The sequence below is a fragment of the Pezoporus wallicus genome, unplaced genomic scaffold (assembly GCF_028554395.1).
Source record: "Pezoporus wallicus isolate ANWC-B61680 ecotype Strahan unplaced genomic scaffold, APGP_CSIRO_Pwel_v1 contig_5542, whole genome shotgun sequence".
Taxonomy (NCBI): Eukaryota; Metazoa; Chordata; class Aves; order Psittaciformes; family Psittacidae; genus Pezoporus; species Pezoporus wallicus.
Window position 1 is genome coordinate 3,321,831 of NW_026640165.1, and position 18,464 is coordinate 3,340,294.

Here is an 18,464-nt window from a genome sequence, read left to right on the forward strand (position 1 = left end):
TTTAACAAAATGTGTTATTTAATTAACAAACCTAGAAATGCAGCAATCTACAGGGAACAAAGAACTAAAATTACACAGCTGTTTATTTTTGCATTCAGTTATTACAGTATTTTCTTGTGCTGTGTGTTTCCAAGGCAGGTGTTTTTAAACACATTTACTCCATCTCCTACGGTTTTGATGGTAGCAAAATGCAGCTGCATTTTGCACCACAAAATCTGTGGTAGGTTCAAGCTGCAGGATTTCTGGGTGGCAGAACTTCATACAAATGAAAGCTGGGAGTTTTGTACCCACACGAGAGAGTGGTGAGCCCACGTGGGTTAGGTGCAGAGTACTGCTCACAGAGCACTGGAGCAAATCTCCCCTTACTTTGAGTCAGTGTGGCCACACAGGCCTAAGGGAGGGACAGCACACCATTTTCATATGTTGAAAGGGCTTTCCAGAGGATTTTTACCTTCTAGAAGGGGCAAAAGGCAAATATTTCTCTAGGCTTTGGTTGCAAATGCACAGCAGCCCTAAGGTAATCTAAGGGGCGGCTGCCACTGTCCCTCTCCTCTGCACTGGCACTCTTACTGCATTGAACTGTTTCTTCACACTCAGAACTTTTTTGTTTGCTTGTTTTTTATTGGTGGTTTGGCTTTTTATCAACTTCCATTCTCCCTTGCACGGTCTCTGGTACTCACCTGATGGACTGACCTGTTTCTTAATGCTAAACCTGAAGTCCGGGTTTTTTTAATGGCAGGCTGGCTTTTTAGTAACTTGGCACATAGAAACAGCCCCACATAAGGTCATACAGGTGCTGGGAAGGGAAGGACTGTAACAGCCAGAAGCAAGATTGGCTCAGATTTGCTGCAACTTGCAGCCTGTGACATTTGTGAATAACTTCCAGCCCCATTCATTTACCTGTTGAACCATGCTGCCTTGTGGATTCTTTATCTTTTGACACCAAGTTTAGAAGAAGATAGCAATGCTGTTATCACAACTTACACAAGCTCAGTCAGTTCAAAGGGCTAAGCTGCATTTACGATTTTTTAATATGCTTCTTTAGTTTCTGCAGCAAAAAGGCAACAGGAAAGAATTTTCCCACCAACAAGTTCAATTTCCTACTCAAGGAAGCTTCTCAAGGAAGCATGTTGTATATATATACTACTATTAAACTAGCAAGTGTTCACTAATTTACCAAGCATTCCCTTCAACCCAGCTGCACTTCTTTGGACCCCTTCACAGAGATGTTGTTCCAGAAATCTGCTTCCCTAAAGGCTTCAAACTGTCTTCGAACATCCCACCTAAATTTATATAGAGTTGGCTCACATGCAGGCTTTCCTTTAAACTGCCCTGCTCTTGTTTTCCACAAGTACTTCAGAGAGATAGGCAGCAATCAAAGTCCTCTGGTTTTCATTTTGCAATACTAAAGATGCAATCTTCTAGTGTGATACCTCCTGTGAAACAAAGCATCCCTAACTTGTTCTCTTTACAATATATATTAACTTTTATTGACTAGGAACTATCAGAATAGTACAGAGATGCAATATTCGCAGTGCCTTGTACAACAGCACATAGTATCTTTAATAAACCCATCCCCCTTAGCAAACCCCTGCAGTGGAAGCCCTGAACCAACTCAAACACACAGACAGTGGGTGGACAAGAAAAGGCAGTCACTCAAATAGTGTAATTTCAGAAAACTGAATAATTCTCCATGCCAGGATTCAAAAAGCACTTTAAATACTATGTAAATAGGTGGAGTGCCCTTCTCCAACGAGAGAACAGCATGGCCCTGGCACATCACACCCAGGTAACAATACACTGCTTTCCTCTGGGAAGTGGCAAAGCTGCCTTTAAGCAAGCAGCAACACATGATCCATCTGAAGGAAATGAAAAAGGTGCTGAAATACCGTCACGTGGAGGCTAACCTGTTCCGAGAGATTTCGTGTCTCATAAATTATCGGAGGGAAAATTAAATCCTACAAAATGCCTAAGAACAGAAATAGAAAAGAAATTAAGATGTCTAACAAGGACCAGAAGCAGTGGCTGTTCCTTAGTGTGGGATCATTAACTATTCTGCTGTCCGAAAGTGATTAAGTTACCCTGAAGCTCTAATGGATCAGCATCTCATTTGCTAGAGGACCAGATCTCAGCTGCAAGCTGCACCTCGACCCCTCCAGGACCTCCACAAGGTGCTTACATCCATCACCATCTCCCACCACACCACGAGGATGGAGGGGGTGTTCAGCGGCAAAACTATCATCTCAAGGACTGAACACCAGCAAATTAGGCACTGACTGCTGGCAGTGGGAAGCAGGGAGGGATGATTCTGGTGACAAAACCAGCGAGAACCCTGCTTTTAATAATCACCGTGTCGTAAAAGGGAAAACTGCCACAAGAAGGAAAAAGCACTGGAAATGCAAATGCAGATGCATAGTTGTAAAATCCTCACACTGAGCTCTCTGCTGGGTACATGGAGGGATTCAGTGACCCTGAGGGAGCCTTACCTGCTGAATGAGCCAAGAATACGCCTTGCAGAGTGTTAGGCAATGTCATGTAATATGACTACAGGAGTAAGCACAAAGGCTCTACAGTGTGAAGAACAACACTGAATTTCACAACTGCTGAAATCTCAGAATGATTTCTTTAAAATTCATTTTCAGCACAGGAATAAAATTTAATTAGTCTTTTCTTAGCATTAATCATTTTTATAGCTTCATTTAAATACCTGAAAATGCACAATATTCCAAATTCATGCAGCACTAAGACAGAAAAATGCCGTCCTGTATGATCAGTATGGGATGTGTAGAGTGTGAGTAAAGTTGTTTACCCTATGGGACACTTTCTAGTCTGAGAAAGCTTTCAAGTTAACTAAAGCTGTCGCTTCACTTTGCCTTTAGGCCTTGAAAAGAACAGTGGGAACTTCTGTAGCTAAAGTCTGATCAAGGACAAGCAGAGCAAAAACCCAGAGACTCACTGACAACACCTCAGAGCAGGCAAAACAGCCTCTTCCTGAGGACTTTTCTCCCAAGAACAAAAGAAAAGGGATGGATGCTCAACTGCCACTGGTGCCATGAAGAATTTGATCTGATCAGCTCAGCACCTCAGCTCAGCACAGTCTGACCCACGCTAAGCAGTCATTTCTGCTTAAGAAATCCCCAACCACTGGCAAGGGACATACTAAGTTCATAAATTAATTCATACAAAACAAAGAAGTTCACTGCATAGAATACAGAAAATGTATTTATCTCTCCATTCTCACCTGAGTTTATTGCCAGTAACTGGTCATGTCCATCAATGCTGTTGGTAGTAAATCGGAATCTCTTATTTACAGCCCCTTCAAGCTGAATGAAGTCTCAGACACTGCTGAGCCACAAGGGAGCTGAGGCACAATGGAACCAGGCAGTAGAGTGATTGCAACTTGACACAGGGATAGGACAAAAACATAGTCACCATCTACACCCAGACTGGGCCAGATTCCCCATTCATGGGTACAGGTGTTGCTCCCACAGACTGCAATGACAACCACCACTGACATTCTGCATGCAGCATGCCCTGTGACCCGGGGTTGGCCATGGACATCTCATGACTGCCTGTGCCAGGCAGCAAAACCTCTGTGGGACTGTCACCACCTCAAGCTGTGGTCTCCAAGGCCCTGTGCAAGGAGAGGGGCAAAGCATCATGGCTGCAAAACCTCTGGAAGCTGCACCCAGCAGCCAACACTGCTGAAGTCCCAACCCCACAACAGCCAGTGGGAGCGCAAGGGCTATATGGGCGATGCGATGGCTATCACTAGTACACTGGAAGCATCTCATGGGGCATCCCTTGAGGGGATGGACCCTGCCCATCACCTTGGGCCAAGGCACCCACCTAACAGCAAGTAACAGCATCATGGTCAGAAGAGGGTGAGGGGTGGATGAGGAACCTGCCCTGCCTCCCCAAAGGCAAGACAGAAGGCAGTGAGAAAAGATGCTGCCACACCACCAGCCAGCTCCCAGCGCCTGCTGGACACACCATCAGCCAGGCCTGGGGCCATCCCCAGTGCCGCCATCTGTATCTGGCCATCTCCTGGGGCAGTCGGTCAGTCGGTGTCTGGCGCTTTCCCTAATTATTTACAGCAGGTATTACAAAAGCAGAGGTCTCTGCTGCGCACAGCCCTGTACAAACTTGCAGCAGGCAGACTCTGCAAATGCGGCGCCTTGCTGCACAACAGCACACGGCAAGCAGATCCAGTGAGCGTGAAGGGATAGAGGAGGAGGCAAAGATAAGAAGGAAAGAGGAGCACCAGTATGTTTTGTGTAACAAGCTTTCAGTGTCCACCATGTCCTAAAAATGTGCCCACTTTGCATAATCCATGCAAACAACCAGTGCCTGCCAGCAGCTTGGTCAACAAACCCAAATGTTAGGTGGCCAGGCTCAATAACACTGGGTAGCTTAGTAAGCAGGACCTAAAAGTTAATCTGTCTTGCCTAACATTCCAAAAAAACCTCACATTGATTTGCCCACATTGCTTTAGCTCGTAACAAATCCTTTTGCAAACAGCCCTGCAAAACCAACCAGAAGGCAGCAGCAGATTTCATGATCTCAAGAAACTATAGTTAAGACGGGATTTAAACTAGCAGGCAATTATCTGCCAGACGGAGAGCTCATCACACAGAGCAGAGAGAACACACATTGCTAAATTACACCATGTCAGTAAAAGGAGGCCACATCAGAAATACACCCCGTGAGAAGGGAAACCGAGTCAACCAATGGGACAGTTCAGTCATTGCTGCCAGGAGACCTTTCCTGCATGTGTCAGGACAATGTTGGTGAGCTGTAGCGTCAGCGAGCACATTGCGGGAAAAGCCACAGGATCCAAGCGACGAGCAACAACATGTCGATAATTACTAGCAAGTCTATCATCATAGCAAACTGCAGTGAGAAAGAGGATTAAACAGTAGGTGAAGATGGGCTGAACTCTGGATATTTAGCAGTGTTATTTAAGTCTGAGCCCATGAATCCTTCCATAACTGACACTTTTGCCCATTTGGGAACTACTCTACTTAAAAGCAAAATACATTTACAAATAGTTAAAGCCAAAAGACAAACAAATCAGCTCTGATCAGTAGGAAAGTACTCCCTGGAAAGCCTTATGATTCTTGTTTATTTTACCTTTGAGTTACTAGGTGGGAACAGCTGAGTCCCTGGCTACAGCCAGAACTGACCTAGTCCTGACATGGCCTGAACAGATCATGATCCAGCTTTTATTACAGCCTAAACAAAATCCAGCAGCTGAGGGTCAAAGCCAGACTGCCCACACCACTGCTCAACTGAAGCAGAGGTACCCACATGCATGAGCATGAGCCAGAAAGCCTCTTCTCCATCACCCTACAAGTGTGAGCAAGACCCTGTAGCTTATGGCACTTACCAAAGAGAGAAACGTGAGTCACACAATGGCTTCTGTACCTTATTTGGCTCCTCTTTAATGTATAGCACAGTAAGAGCTTTGAGATCAAGGGCTGGAGGCCAGCCCATCTCTGCCCTTGCTAAGTGTCCTGATCGCTATGCTGAGTGAAGTGCCCAAGCTGTAGCAGGATGGTATTTCAAGTACACCCATTTTATAGGACACTTAACTGCCTAAAACAGGATACTGCTGCAGGGAACAGGCACCTAAAAGTGAGGCACTGTGGTATTTGATGGTTAGATAACAAGTGATCTACTGGACCTAAGCTGTGAAAGGTGCCAAACGCCTCTTCCTGGACATGCTGAGCTGTGTCTGGAGGCTGGCATGACACACTGCTAAAACAAAGTGATGCACTAGTGTGGGACATCCTTTATATGACTTAAAACTGAATTCAGACAACTAAATAAAGAAATAAATTTAAAAACTAAAAATCACAGCTTGGATGTTGAAGGGTCTCCTTTAGAAATAGGCCCAGCATGAACATTGCTGCAAAGACACAAGTAAATGAAGACCTGGGCTGGGCTGGTTCCTGGAAAGTCCGGAAGTGCTGTGACTGGAATTCAATTCAATAAACCCAACAGATCAAGCAGCTCTTTGTACCCATGATGTGTACTCTGGTGGCATGCGAGCTACAGAGAATCAACTTCACATGTGCTTCCAAACCTAACAGCCCATTGGGATTTAACTGCAAAGACAGACTTATAGGCGCTGGCCATCACATCTCTGAAACTCAAATCTGACTACACAGTGCCTCCTGTACCCCTTTTGGTAGGCTCCAGATGCTTTTGCTTCTCCCTGAAACTGGATCTAGCCCACAGACTCTGCAGCAGGCAGGAGGTGCCATGCTGACCGTGTTTGTTAATGATGGCTTCTCCTTCTCCCTCCTTCAAAAAGCAATGAAATATTTTGACCAGATGTGCCATATTCAAAAGTGCTGGAGACCCACTGGAATGTAGCATCTATCACACATTCAGCAGTGGTGTTGAAAACAGATTACTTGCCTTTGTATTTGATAAGCATAACCTGTCTATGTTTATTATGTGGTCCCCCGAGGATTTATTACAGGTTTACCATTTCATTTACTTGCTTTTTTAGTGCTTGGCAAGTGTAAACACTGGGATAAATACGAAGGTGGTTACAGCTTAGCAGAATTAACGACTTGTTGAAACAAAGTCCAAAAGTTTTCCTTTCTCTCCAGCAAATCCTGCTTTTCTTCCAAGTGTGAAGATCATCTTTCTGAAGTATTTTAAAATATTCTTTCTTTGTTGAATGCCAAATACCCATAAAAGCATACTTTCCCCCTTCATTCACTCAAGCTCTTGACAACATTTAAAGTCTTTCTTCACATTATTCATGGCAAAACATTTTCCTGTTCGCAAATTATAACCTCCCCCGTCCTTTCCATCTACTCTGCTAAGCCTGTTACTACAGGCAGTTTGCTGTAACAGAAATAAGCACTATCATCCTTACAAAGAAAACAAACCCTTTTGTCCTGGTGCAAAACATTGAGGGTGGGTTCATCCCACTGAACTTTAGCCACTTAACAGCAAGGCAATTAGTCCAAATGAGGCACTTATTTTCCCTCTTTAATCAGGGGGTGAGATGGGCATCTCCAGCCACAGCCCTCCTGCCTATCAACCATTCCTGACCACCTTTGAAGAGATACCACATTTCTTGGGCAGATGATGGTAGGTGATACAAATCTGTCCATAAGAGCCAAGCTGTACCTTCAAAAATGCTGTTTCAATCCAACAAAATCAAAGCATTGCAATGGAATCTCAAAGTGTCTAACAAAAAAAGGTGTTAGGCAAATCTCGCCAAACAAACAAGAGATCACTCAATGGCAGATTTCAAAATCTTCCATGATTACATCCTGGCCCCTTTGGAAACTTGTGTTGCATCCATAAATAGTTCAGTGTTTTTCAACACTGAAACAAGAGCTGCACTGCGGGTGTTAGTGGGATAATAAAACTGTCACCCGTCACAGAAACACAAAGTGGCAAAACTGAATTAAATCAGGTCCTAGATGTTCTTTCTTTCAAGCGGACAACTTCTGTGAACAAGGCTTTGAAGAACCAAGCCCATCATCAACTTTTTCTGTACTCTGATTTATGCAATCTTTTGGCCAAATACTCTTTACAGGAGCAGACAAAAAGGCCTGTCATTCACAAAAGACAGCACTGTCATACTTGTTTCTTAAATGACAAAGTACATGTCAGAGCACTTGGAGTACTATTTTACCTAAAACCAACACCATTCCCATGGAAACCAGGACAGAAAAACTGCAACTTGGAAGACTGCCAGAAAGGTTCATTACATCTGATCTGAGTATCCTCAGCTCTTCTAACCCTCCTGCATTTCCTAAGGACTCTCCACAGGTATTTTTGGAAATACAAGTCAGAATGCCAAAGGAAGCCAAGAGAGCCAGTTGCCCAAATCCTGTAAATCAGGCAATACTGAGGTAAGCAGGTAAGTTGTGTTGTTATCTCAACCACTCAAACGTAGAGAGTCTGTCCCAATCAACTGGTTCTCAAAATCAAGAGGGTTTATAAAAGAGAGGGAGAAGGGATGGAGAGCACAGATCTTGTGTCTGATATTCGATCCTCCCCTTACTCATCCTCCATGCATGAGCGTTACAGCTAGAGTTGCCTAAGCTGCTAAATATTGAAAGGGTATTTGAAGCACATAGGATTAGAAGAGGTTTCTGCTTCACATTTGCTTGTTTCTTACCCAGAAAGTAACTCTGCTCCAGACTTCTAGAGCAGCCCTATTACTGGAGTCTTTCTATCAGCCTCACCTGACCTGCAAGGGAAGCAAAGGGCCCCATGAAATTGCAAGCTGAACCCATGCTACGGTGCAGTCACTGCTGTTTGTACCCAAAATAACCAGATGAAAGTGAGCTCAGCTATGCTAGTGTGTGCAGCAGTTACACATCTGGCTGAACTGTAAACACTGTCATAGGTGTTACCTGCTATCACATGCCCCTGAACCCATGAACCCTGAGCACCCAGCCAGCCAAAACTCTGGAGTCAGCCCATCTCCAGCAGGGGTGTCTGGCAGAAACCCAGAGGAGGAGGCAGGAGACCACAGATGAGTGTCTCCAGCCCTTCCTTGAAGATGCTGGGAGACACCAGGGCCATGCTCCAACCAGACCAGTGGAAATGTGTGGATGCTGGGATTCCCATCCAAGCATCTGCTAAGGGTCTCACCAGGAAGCACCCTATCAGAGACGTGGTGAGCACACTACCCACCTTCACATAATGTCATACTTTAAACCCCAGCATTATTTCCATCAGTCATGAGATGCCTGAGAAAATCCGTTCAGCTCCAAGATAGGAGTCAACAATGAAAGGGAGTTTCAAGATACTAAGTATACACCTGAAGGAAAACGGACCATTCAATGAGCCATGTAAAATTATATGCTTTATCAGCAGCCAGCCACTTCCTCAGGTAGCACTTGGGATGTTGGAGATAACAGAGCATAAAATCCCAGTGCTTCACAACACCTCCTTTCCTCTCTACTGCTTCTACTGCAGGCTTACTATCATCCTGACATCCAAACCTAGAAAACTGCTTCCGTATTCTAAACAAAGGGTTCTTTTGCCATTACCCCGGACAACAATTCAGTGTTTGTATCTGAAAGTTTGCAGCAGTCTCCTCAGCCCCAGCCCTAAACCAGTTCTGAACTGCCAGGAAAGATGTGACTAGAACAACACAACAAAAGAGGATTCTTCCCAACCCACAAGTGCAAGTCGGACATAAGCGCTCTTCCATGACTTCTACAAGGGAAGCAAATCGCAAGGGAACACACCAAGAAAACTAATTCATTAATACACCCTGAGGCTTAAAAAGTAATAATAAACATATAAAACTACTACTAATCCAATTTAAAATGGTTATTGCAACTACTGCCTATTCGCAAACAATTTGAAAATAGGGGAAAAAAGTTTTCCAAGTAATCCCACCAGTACACTTTCTCCCTCTCACATCTTCAGTCTCATACTTCTTACACCTTCTCTTTGTTATCCTAAAATCTCCTTTTCTGGAAATCACTGAGAAAAGCATCAACATTAAGGCAATAAAAAAATAAACTGATTGGTACATGAAGCAAAGTGTGTACAAAACCAGCCAAACCCCCTGCTGCCTCAGTCAGCCACTTCTCATACCCAGCAACATGTTTTTAAACAGTGCTGCTGAGTTAGGGTTATGTAGGACTTTGATATATACTTGGGTTTTTTTCCTCTGGCAACCAATTATGACCTATAGTATTTATGGTTCCAAGTTTCACTTTGTGGGAGGAGGTTAAGAAGTTCCATCTGCATATATGCTTCAACCATCAAGACATACTAAGGTATATTGCTAAAACCTGTAACAAAAACCAGGAACATACAGCCTGCACTGTACAGAGACAGAAATGGGGAGACATAAACATTTTTAGTGATAGCTGTGTTGCACAGCAGCATTTTCTGAAAGAATTTGATGGACAGAATAGCTTTATCTGAGATACTTACTTTTTAAAGTGTGTTGCAGTAAACATTTACCTTTTCTCTTTTTATTACTAGGGACCGCTGTTTTAGCAAAGAAACTGCTTATTTACAGTCGCTTAAGCTGCAGGTAACTCCCTATCCTATTTATTTACATGCAGGAGAGAGATACCTTTTATCTCAGTACAAAGCTACTTTGTCAGTCAGCCTTCCACTAATTTTTTTCCTCTCATAGCCATAAATGCTTTCCTGTCATTTGAAACAAAAATACACCACCCCTATGAAATCCAGGGATGAAGAGGAAGGAAGCCCATAGGAAAGCAACAAGGCAGCCACAGCTTTTTATCAGCTGCAGCAGATCAGACAGTTGAAAAGGGAAAGTCACATTCCTGCAAGCTGGAGGGATGCATATCTGAAATGCACCTCACCTACAAAGAGATCAGCATATAGAACCCGTATGGAAGAAATAAAGGGTTTAGGTAGACACAGCAGATCCAGGAGCTACCCTAACTTTAAAATTACGGTCACTACTCGTGATTTGCTATTTTAGGAAAGTAAATGTAAATGCTCAAACCCACTGCTACTAACCATTATTAATCATCCTTCACTTCAGCCCCACTTCAGACACCAAGTTTTGCAGCTCCTGGTGTCATGCGTTAGTTCTAATTGAGGTCCTTCATCTTTTTCTGCTTGGTCCCTGCAGACTCTGAGCCACTGTCTTCTCATCCCTCACCTTAGTGCAGGATGCATGCATGAAGTGCAAGCTCCCAAGGTCCCTGGGAACACCAACATGAAAAAGCCCTGCAGCCACACAACACACCCGAGATACCTCCCACCAGGAGAGAGGGAAGGAGAGACCTCCACCCATCCACTTCCATCATCTCCTGACTGCACAACCCACAGGGATCCCACCAAAGCCGCCTGAGGGAGTGTTTCCCTGGGAAGGGGGCTATAGAGAGCAGTGTGGGTGATAACTGCTCCTCATTGACCCTGAAAGCAAGCCAGCCTGAGGCATCACTCCTAAAAGAACCATTTTTCCTGGGGAAAACTCACAAGGCCCCAGCAGCCCCATCCACCCCACTCCCTGAAGGCAGGGGCAGGAGGTCAGGGTCCATCCTGATGCTGACAAGGCACTGGGCCTGCATCCTGAGCAGTCACCCCGTGCATCCTCTACACCCAAAGGTGCCCTTATGCTTACAGAGACAACTTTTCCCTCCAGTTTCTTTTTTCCTTTTAATTGCCAGTGTTCACAAACACAAGTAACCCGGCAATGCCTTGAACCTCACCTGTGCCCTTACCTTTATCAGAAGGGCTAAACCAAAGTATTGCACCTTCGGTTACATTTGTATGGAGAAGAGCTGGAGATCTAGGATCATTAACATAATGACTTTTAAATTACAATAATAATGAAGATCCTTTACCAAGCCTTGAGTAAAAATCCCAAAAGCTTATTGCAACACAAATGAGCTCAGTCTTAATTTGTACTTGCTGGTAGTCAGCAACCTCATTGAATGCTACTGGAGATTAAAAGCCAAAGACATGTAAAAGATACCTGAGACTGCATGCCCTCAAAAACTTGGGTGCCTATACCTCCCTGTGTGAGGAACACTACCTTCCCAAAATTGTGTATTGTATGTTGTATAATGAATGGTGTTTTACATTTATCTGGAGCACTCAAAAGCTGTAGCATCCAGTCCGGTTGGGTTTTGTCTGCGCTGCTGAATTAGGCTGGGTTCCCAGAGGAGTTTGCACACACATCTATTGTACCCCTTTGAGCTGTCGCGGATGATAAGTGGGACTACTTGTGGCAGCACAGCCAAGCAGGTGTCAGCAGCGTTTGCAATGTGATACCCAGGCAAACTTGTGCAAAGTTGAGGCTAGCACCAGCCTTCCCCCCAGCATCGTCAGGGACCACAGTGTAATGTTTAACATGGGCAAATACAGCGTGACTCGAGCAATGTTTAACCTGGTTTCTGACCAAATAAATCCCCGGTTAAGGCTATTGTGAACATCAGTGTGGACAAAAACTAACCGTTTCTAATGAGCCTGTCAATTTAAGTCATATATTTATTAGCAACACTAAGAAATCTCAGACTCATCTACTTTTGACCATCTGTTTCAAAAGCCCAGAGTAAGATCCTACCCCCCTGGAAAGCCAGGGCAGGATTTCAGCAGGGTCCAGATTTCACCCCAGTTGTTACAACATAAACCTAACAACACAGTGTGGAGGCATGGGAATGTAAGGCTCCACATGAAAGCCTCGAAGATATAATGGGAAAAGGAGAACATGTCTTTTTAAGGAGCCCCTGGAGCACACCTGGATTAGTTTCATCCAAAAAGCGTCCAGTTTGTTCACTCAGACGGCCCTGCACGACAGGTATGGGCAGAGGGGTTACCCAGAGAGATTCACTTCAAAAGAGACTTCACTTCAAAAGCTCCTTCCCAATCCAAAGCAGAATGCTAATACGCACACCACCCACATTCCTCCTCCTCCACTTGGGTCTGCTCCTGAGGGGCTGAGGGGGCACAGCCAGGCAGGTACTGGGGGAAAGCAGGGCAGGTACGGAGCCTGCCCAGAGCTTCCCACTGTCCCACATGGCTCCCAATGACGTTGATGCCACTGGAACAAATTCTAGATGTTGAAAGTACTGTTCTCAGGTTTTACAAAACAAATCAATCCCACCTGCTTATTTCTTGATTCTTAAAGTTTGTCTATATGCAGAAGGCCAAAATTACTTTGCTTATTTGAATAGTGCCCAAGTCAAATGAAAGAATGCTGTGTTTAGCCAAGTATCATTGTCTCAAAGTAATTCAACTGAGTAGCACAGCCCTTCACTAGCATCATTCACACTCACGTGCCCCCACAGCACAACACGTCACTGGGTGGAACTGAGATTTTTATAGCAGCAGTGTTACTTCCGACTTGTATATAGACCAAATTCCCAAGTTCATAAAGAGCTCTAATCCACACACACACACACACACACACACACACACCCCGACCCGAAGAGTAGCTGTAAGCAGGGCAGGACTTGGTGTTTGTCTGGGTTGAGAGGTTAATGGCTACTCTGCAGACAGTTAACTGGCAGGTCATTTTAGCAGATGATTTGCAGGTATTTCACAACACTTGGAGATAACCCTGTGGAGTACTTCTGTCTTGAGCTTCTTCTCCGCCTTTTTTTAAAGGTTGTATCAGATAAACCAGAGAAAGCAGTCAGGTGAAGGTCCTGGGCTATTCACATACTGCCAAACTTTGCCTTTTCAATTTACAAGTAAACTTGTCCAAATGAACGACATCAAATGGAGTTCAGTGCTTGTCCAAGTTGTTTTAAAATCCTATCCACAAAAAACTTTAATATCTCAAATATCTCAAGGCTCGCAGCAGATAGAGTTTTGATCAACATCACAACAGAGTTTCGAAGTTAACACCTTCACCAACATGAAAACGATGCTGGAATGATCAAACTCCTGCTACTTAAGAAAACAAGTCTTCTTTCCTGCCTGAGATTTCACCCACTTGAACTGCATCAATCATTAGGGTGAGAAAGGAATAGTCACCTATTTCTCTGCTCTGAATACACTCCTCATCTAGTCTAACAACTTTTCCAAGCTTCATGCTCCAATATGAGTTCTTATCTTCTTCTGCTACCAGATAAAGAGCTACTGGTTCAGACAGACAGTGACCATGCAATCACCTGCACCTTAATCCAAATGTTTTTCTTTAAGGTCACAAGCCAACTGACTGTTATTTCTGCAAGTCCTCACAGGACACGGAAACGGCATTTATGAGCTACTTTACCATATTAGCTGCCCCCCACCAGCATTTTGGGAGAACCAGAAGCAGCGTATCAGGCCATGCATCGCAGTAAAATCAGTCAACTCTGTTAATACCACTTTCGTTTTCCTGAAGCAAAAAGGACCTCAAGCCTGCAAACACACAGGAAAGCATGGCTCTCTCCCCCAGTGCTGCACACCATGACTAAGTACAGTAAACCAAGTGCTGCCAGGATTATATCACAGCTTGATTATTCATTTTTAATACAACCATCTAAAAACCAGCATCTCCCAAAGTGTCATTTTATGTACCTGGTACTTTCAATTATATTTTTTTGCTAAAAGAATACAAAAATCAGCTTTAGGTTGCAGAGGGAGGCAGTGAGGAACGGATCTGGTTAAGCCTTTGAAAGTCAACAAAAGTACGGGATCAGGTCCACAGTAAACTTATAGACTGGCATCTGCAGAGGAAATTACTCACTGCATGATTGATGCCACAATTAGAGGCATAAAAGCAATTCCATAGTAAACAAGCAACTGAGCAGAAAAAGAATGATATCCCAAGAGCATGTATGTGCTCATAAAGAAGTATACATTGTATGACATCAAACAGTCTTCACACACACACAGACGTGAATTCTCAGAGGCAGTTAATGGTAAAGTAACCCTGCCTCTCTCCTCCTCTCCCTCTCTGCAACAGCACTGATTTTGGGGCAGCGTTTGTCCAGTATCTGTCCCTAACACTACTAAAGCAACTCCAGTGCAGCCAGCCACATTGCACAGCTGTTACACAGCTGTAACTCACTGCTTTCAGAGCTGCCATTCCCCACAGGAGCACATGCCAGCAATGCAAACCAGCACAGCTCCACCAGCATCACATCCACCCAGGCCACACCAGTGGAGAAGCGGTCTGAGACTCTACTAGCCAAGCCTCCCAGTATGCAGAAGGGAATAAACATGTTTTGTTGCTAAAAAAGCAGAGATACCAAATCTCAACCGTTTTGTTTTGGTTTTTCCTAAGAGGAAAAAAGAAAAGGGAGGGAATACAGCATTACAGATGGCATTACAGATACACATGCATTCCCTACATCTTGGCAAGTCACATCATTTATTACCCTTCTGCAACCACATCAGAAAAGCTTCAGCTGAGTTACCACCTCAGCTGAGGGCGTATATACCCCCCATGCATACTCGTATTTATTTACCCTTGTGATCCACGTTTACTAAACAACTTCAAAACACCACTTCAATCCACAGCACATGGACTTGATGCATTGCTGTGGTTCCTCTCCCAAAATTTCAGAGATAAGCTGCTGCTTCAGGAAAACGAAAGCTGCACACTAACGTGCACGTGGGCTATTTCTGCCCATGCCCCCATACTGTTCAAACAGACAGAATGACACTTTATGAACCTCAAAAACTTGCTTACCTGAGACTGACACTTTCATGAGTGCTTCCAGGGGTCTGTTGTTGTCCAGATCACGACTGAGTTTCAGTTCCCCAGTGCCAGAGTCCAAAAGGAGTAAGTTTAATTCATTGCCTTGCACAAAAGTGTAGGCCAGGCTATCAGACACATCAGGATCATGAGCTGGGATCTTGCCAATCACACCAGAGGGGAAGCTGTTGGACTTGTTGGTCACGTAGTTATTGAAGAGGATCTGGAAGTCCTGCAGCACAGGTGGGTTATCATTCTGGTCCAGGAGGCGGATGTGCACTGTTGCCCGGCTCACAAGAGGGGCAGAAGTGGCCTGCACCACGATCACATACTCTGTCCGGCTCTCATAATCCAAGTCCATGAGGGCCGTGAGGTCTCCATTGAGCAAGTCTAGTTGGAAGACCTCAGGGATATTCCCCTCTACGATCTGGTACATGATCTGCGCATTGGTCCCCTCATCAGGGTCAGCTGCACTGATCCGTGCCACAATAGAGCCCACAGGGCTGTTCTCTTCCACAAAGATGTCAAATTCATCCTTCTCAAACACAGGAGGGTTGTCATTGATGTCCAGCACAGTCACCTGAATATCCACAGAGGCTTTCAGCGGTGGGCTGCCCCTGTCCACAGCAAAGGCCCGCAGGCTGTAGACAGCCACGTTCTCACGGTCCAGCTTACGCAGTGTGCGTATCACTCCAGAAGTGGGTTCGATGTAGAAGTCCCCATCTCCATCGTCACCACCTTGGAACGTGTAGAGGAGACGGCCATTGAGGCCCGAGTCACGGTCTGTGGCAGACAGCTGCAGGACACTGGTGGAGAGCGGCACATCCTCAAACACAGAGCCCTGGTAGCGGTCACGCAGGAAGCGGGGTGCATTGTCATTGGCATCCAGGATGAGGATCTCGACATAGGTGGTGTCTGACTTCTGGGGGATGCCATTGTCATGGGCTGTAATGGCCAACGTGTAGGAGGCCTGGTCCTCATAGTCCAGCTCCATCAGGGTGGTGATGGTGCCTGTGTCAGGGTCGATGCGGAACTGGGGGATATTATCATCCAAAATGTAAGTGATTCTTGCATTCTCCCCTGTGTCTTCATCAGTGGCACTTATGGTGACAATGGAGGTGCCAATGGGCTTGTCCTCACTGACGCTCACTGTGTAGTGGGAGCTCTGGAAAACTGGGCGGTGAGTGTTTGCATCTGTGACATTGATGAAGACCTGGACAGTGTCAAAGCGAGTGCCATCAGAGGCAGTGACTGTGAGCACATACTGCCTTTCCTGCTTGTAATCCAGCGGCAAGGCCAGTGTGATCAGTCCCCCTCCACTCTGACTGGTGATGGCAAAACGGTTCCTGGTGTTGCCACTAGTGATCTGGTAAGTCACTACACTGTTAACATCCCTGTCCACTGCTGTCAGGGTCAGGACACTGCTGCCCACAGCCGCATCCTCATTCAGTCTGAGGTGATACACTTTCTCTGTGAAGGTGGGGTTGTTGTCATTCACATCCAGGACAGTGATGGACACGCTGGCTGAGGAGGTCATGACCGGCACACCATGGTCCCTGGCCTCCACCCCAAAGTGATAGTTCTCCACAGTCTCTCGGTCCAGCTCTGCAGCCACCGTGATCCACCCTGTGCTGTTGTTGATCTGAAAAGGGAACCCAGAGTCACTTGCTATGGGGGCACCACCGGCGGACGGTGCCATCTCTACAAGTTTGTATTCCAGGCGAGCGTTCTCCCCTGAGTCAGCATCCACAGCCTGAATGTGAAGCACTGAGTAGCCCAAAGGAACGTTCTCCAGCACCGTGGCCTGGAAGGGAGTGCTCACAAAGATGGGGGCATTGTCATTCACATCCACGACCTGTACCGACACCATGCCACTGGAGTTGATCAAGGGAGGCCTGCCCCCATCCTGGGCTTTGATCCGGAGCGTGTACTCCCGAATAGTCTCATAATCCAGAGGGTTGATCAGGTCAATGGCACCGGAGAAAGAGTGGATGTAGAACTGGCCTTTCAGGTTGCCACTCACAATGCTGTAGTGCACCTGGGCATTGCTGCCTCGGTCCCTATCTGTGGCCTGCACCTGCAGTATCTGGCTATTCACCGGGGCATCCTCTGGCACCTGGACCAGGTAGCGCTTCTCACTGAACTGGGGGTAGTTGTCGTTCTCATCCTCCACAGTGATGTGCACCGTAGCTGTGGCGCTCCGTGGTCCAGGATCCTTGCCCTGGTCATTGGCTTCCACCACCAGATGGTACTCAGAGACCTCCTCGCGGTCCACGAGGGCTCGAGTCCTCACCACCCCAGAGCGCGGGTCAATCTCAAAGACCCCATCACCAGCTCCCGGCTCCAGCAGGCGGTAAAGCATGTTGGCATTGGCTGGGGCATCACCATCGGTGGCGCGGATGGTCAGCACCTCGTAACCCACCTCCAGGTTCTCCCGGATGCTCTCCCGGTACTCAGGCTGCTCAAACACCGGCTCGTGGTCGTTGGTGTCACTCACTGTCACCGTCAGGTAGGTGGTGGCCGAGCGGCGGCGCGGGGAGCCGTGGTCGGAGGCGGTCACCTTCAGCACGTGGGTGTCCTTCGTCTCCCGGTCCAGGCTGCGGGCGGTGACCACGCTGCCGGTCTCGGCGTCGATGGAGAAGTAGTCGTTGGAGCGCTCGTCGAAGAGCGCCTCCATGGAGTACGCCAGGCGGCCGGCTTCCCCCTCGTCGGGGTCCTGGGCCCGCAGCACGATGACGGCCGTGCCGGCCGGCTCGTTCTCAGGGATTGAGACCTGGTAGCTGGGCAGCTGGAACTGCGGGGGGCTGTTGATGCTCCGCGCCCGCCGCCCGCCGCCCTCCTCCCGCGGCGGCGGGTCCCACCCGACGGCGGCTCCGCGGGCCCCGGCGGACGGAGCGCGGCGCAGGGCGGCCCCCACCGCCCTCAGGCGCCCGGCGGGAGGCAGCGCCGGCGGCTCCGCGGCACCGGCGCGGCGCCCCGCGGCCCCCGGGGGCAGGTGGAGGAGCGGCACGGCGCGGGGCGGCCGCAGCTCCCCGCCGCCCGCCGGCGCCAGGGCGCAGAGCAGCGCGGCCCAGGACACGCAGGCGGCGGCGGACAGCCGCAGCATCTCCGGTGCTCAGCGGGCAGCGGTGCCGGGCAGAGCGCTGCCGCACAATCCATCCACCCGCCGGGCTGCCCGCCCGCCCTCATCCAACATCCGCCGGCTCGGGCCCCCGCCGCCGCCCAGAGCCTCAGCCCCGTCCCCGGGCAACGGGCTGGAGAGCTCCAACTTTTCCACCTTAAACTTTGAAGTGAGTTCAAAATGGCTCCCCTCCTCCGCCTCCCCCCACCTCCGCTCCCGAGAGGG

General features: G+C 47.2%; 1 protein-coding gene across 6 annotated transcripts in view; it reads right to left on the reverse strand.

Moving 5' to 3' along the window:
- Positions 1-17,990, reverse strand: part of CELSR1 (cadherin EGF LAG seven-pass G-type receptor 1) — a 163,952-nt gene extending 145,962 nt beyond the window's left edge. For 3 of the 6 annotated variants that reach the window (XM_057417818.1, XM_057417817.1, XM_057417816.1), the window contains exon 1: positions 15,113-17,990. In XM_057417818.1, coding sequence (XP_057273801.1) covers positions 15,113-17,795 — 2,683 coding nt within the window. In that variant the 5' untranslated portion in view covers positions 17,796-17,990. The remainder of the gene's footprint in view (positions 1-15,112) is intronic. The other 3 variants (XM_057417814.1, XM_057417813.1, XM_057417815.1) reach the window with 1 other exon arrangement.
- Between the last annotated feature and the right edge of the window lie 474 nt (positions 17,991-18,464).